This window comes from Orycteropus afer, unplaced genomic scaffold (genome assembly GCF_000298275.1).
Source record: "Orycteropus afer afer isolate SDZICR_OR568_19922 unplaced genomic scaffold, OryAfe1.0 scaffold00672, whole genome shotgun sequence".
In the NCBI taxonomy this organism is placed as follows: domain Eukaryota; kingdom Metazoa; phylum Chordata; class Mammalia; order Tubulidentata; family Orycteropodidae; genus Orycteropus; species Orycteropus afer.
Window position 1 is genome coordinate 829,927 of NW_006922259.1, and position 2,712 is coordinate 832,638.

Consider the following 2,712-nt stretch of genomic DNA (forward strand, 5'->3'; position numbering starts at 1 on the left):
TTCCTGGCTTTTAATCCCCTTTCCCCTGCTCTTCTGGCCTGCTTCTTCAGGCGTCCCTGAGTTGTCTCTCCTCACCTGTAACCCTGGGGCTGACTGCTCTTCTGTCTGGGTTCAAGGCTTTTATCCCCTTCCCTGCTCTTCTGGCCTGCTACTCTGGCATCCCTGCATTGTCTCTCCTCACCTGTAAGCTTGGGGCTCAAGGTTTTTATCCCCTTCCCTGGTCTTCTGACCTGCTACTCTGGCGTCCCTGTGTTGTCTCTCCTCACCTGCAAGCCAGCTTTTTTTTCCCCCCAACTCAAGCCAAACTCATAGGGTCCCCTCCTTGGGTTTCCGAGGCATTATCACTATGGAAGTATATTGCCCAACCTTCCTTCCAAGAGTGTGTTATTTGGTTTCCATGTATTAGATTTCCTTTTTCCTTGATTTTCCTATTGTTGATTTCTAATTTTATAGCATTATAATCTAAGAAGACACTTTATAGTATTTTGATGTTTTCAAATTTGTTGAGGTTTGCTTAGTGCCCTAATATATGGTACATTCTGGAGAAAGTTCCAGGTACACTGGAAACAAATGTATATTGTGCTGTTGTTGAATAGAGCATTCTGTGTACATCTCCGACACCTAGCTAATTGATTATATTGTTTGGATCTTCTGTATCTTTTTATATTTCCTTTCTAGTTGTTCTTTACTTCATGCAAAATGGCATATTAAAGTTTCCTGTCATTGTTGTGGAGTTGTCTATTTCTCCTCCAATTCTGTTAAAGTTTGGTTTATATACTTTGGGGTTCTTTCATTGGTGTGTACGTATTTGCTATGTGTATATCCTCTTGTTCAATTGACCATTTATTCATTATATAATGTCCATTCTTGTCTCTTTTGATGGTTTTTGTCTTAAAGTCCATTTTATTGGAAATTAATATTGTCACTTCTACACTTTTTTGGTTGCAATTTGCTTGATCTATGTAATCTTACCAGTTTTAATGCTTACCAGGCCCAAGAAAGTTGAGCTCATTTTGAGGCCCAAGCATGGATTATTATTGATTTGTAGGAAATTTCTAATAATCTCAGGCAAATATTTCACACTAAATTTAATTAAAAATGCAAAGTAACTTTATTTAATTTTTTGTCTAACTTAATAAAGCTCCAGACAAGATAAGTAATGAAACCTCCATTGGAGGCCTGAAACATCACATGAAAAGTTTCATTCACATAGAGCCACAGTCACCTTAATTTTCTGAAACCACATGACATGTGTTATTCTTCAAATACTGACCAATAGTTTTGCCTATGATCACAATTACATCATTTTTCCACAGCTGGGATATTTTACTCATCTACTAAGAGACCACACATCTCCCCATCAGTTTCTTGAGAGCAGCTACCACCTCTTTGTTCCTCAGGCTGTAGATGAGGGGGTTCAGCATGGGGGTGAGAATATTGCTGAAAACAGAGAGAGCCTGATCCTGCTCTGCACTATGAGATGAAGTGAAAGTCATGTAGATGAATATGTTTGGACCAAAAAAGAGACTCACCACAGTTAAGTGGGAAGAACACGTGGCCAGGACTTTTTTCCTGCCCTTGACAGAGTTCATATGGAGGACTGTGAGGAAAATGAGGGTATAGGAAGCTGTGATGAGACTGAAAGGCACAACAAGCAGCACAATGCTTGTCACAACCACCACTAACTGATACACTGAAGTATCTTCACAGGAGAGCTTAATGAGGACTGGGACTTCACAGAAGAAGTGGTGGATCTCCCGTGATCCACAGATGGGGAAATGCATAGGGTAGACTGTATGTATAAATGAACTTACTGAGCCTCCAATCCAACATGCAGCAACCATGTGCAGACAGAAACTGGGGCTCATGATGGTGGAATAACGCAGTGGGTTGCAGACAGCTACATAGCGATCATAAGCCATGAGGGTCAAGATGAGGCACTCTGACATTCCCAACATCAGGAAAAAGAAACTCTGGGTTCCACAGCCAATCCATGATATGGTCCTTTCCTCCACGAAATAGTTATAGGCCATCTTTGGGACAATGGTGGATGTTAATGACAAGTCAATGAGGGAGAGTTGACTGAGGAGAATGTACATGGGTGTATGAAGCCGGGAGTCTCCTGAAATCAGGATAATCAGAAGTACGTTCCCCAGGAAAGCAAGGATGTAGACAAAGATGATCATGGAGTTGAGTATAATGGAATGCTGAAACTCAGGAAAGAGTCCCACAAGGATAAAATCAGTTATTGAGGATTCATTCTTACCCATCATGTCTCTAAAAGAAACATAACAGGGCTAGGAAACAGATCAAATGGATTATGATAATTTATATTCAATATTGCTTTTATGTCAATCTGTGGATCAAAATTTTATATATTCATCCTCAATTCTTATCTCTGAAATAATATTGGACATCAACTCATCACATATTTTATCATATATTGTTAAATGTTGCCTAAAATTATATCAAATATAAAATATTAAGAATAGTAAAGATCTCTGTGGTGCAATGAGTAAGGCATTTGGATGATGACCAGAAGATCAGCAGTTCAAACTCACCAGTTGCTCTGCAGGAGGAAGAAGAAAAATTAACTTCATTGCTTCTTAGCCTTTGTTGAGTTTCCCTTTTTTGCCTTTCCTTCTTTCTTCTTCCCTTTCTTTATTTCCTCTCTTAATTGATTTTTTAGAGAATCTTTGGAAAATTATGGAT

At 39.2% G+C, this 2,712-nt stretch overlaps 1 protein-coding gene across 1 annotated transcript; it reads right to left on the minus strand.

Moving 5' to 3' along the window:
- Positions 1-1,337: 1,337 nt before the first annotated feature.
- LOC103210936 (olfactory receptor 2T27-like) lies at positions 1,338-2,328 on the minus strand. Its single transcript, XM_007956845.2, has one exon. The coding sequence runs from the start codon at positions 2,271-2,273 to the stop codon at positions 1,338-1,340; it is 936 nt and encodes a 311-aa protein (XP_007955036.1). The 5' UTR covers positions 2,274-2,328.
- Positions 2,329-2,712: the final 384 nt, after the last annotated feature.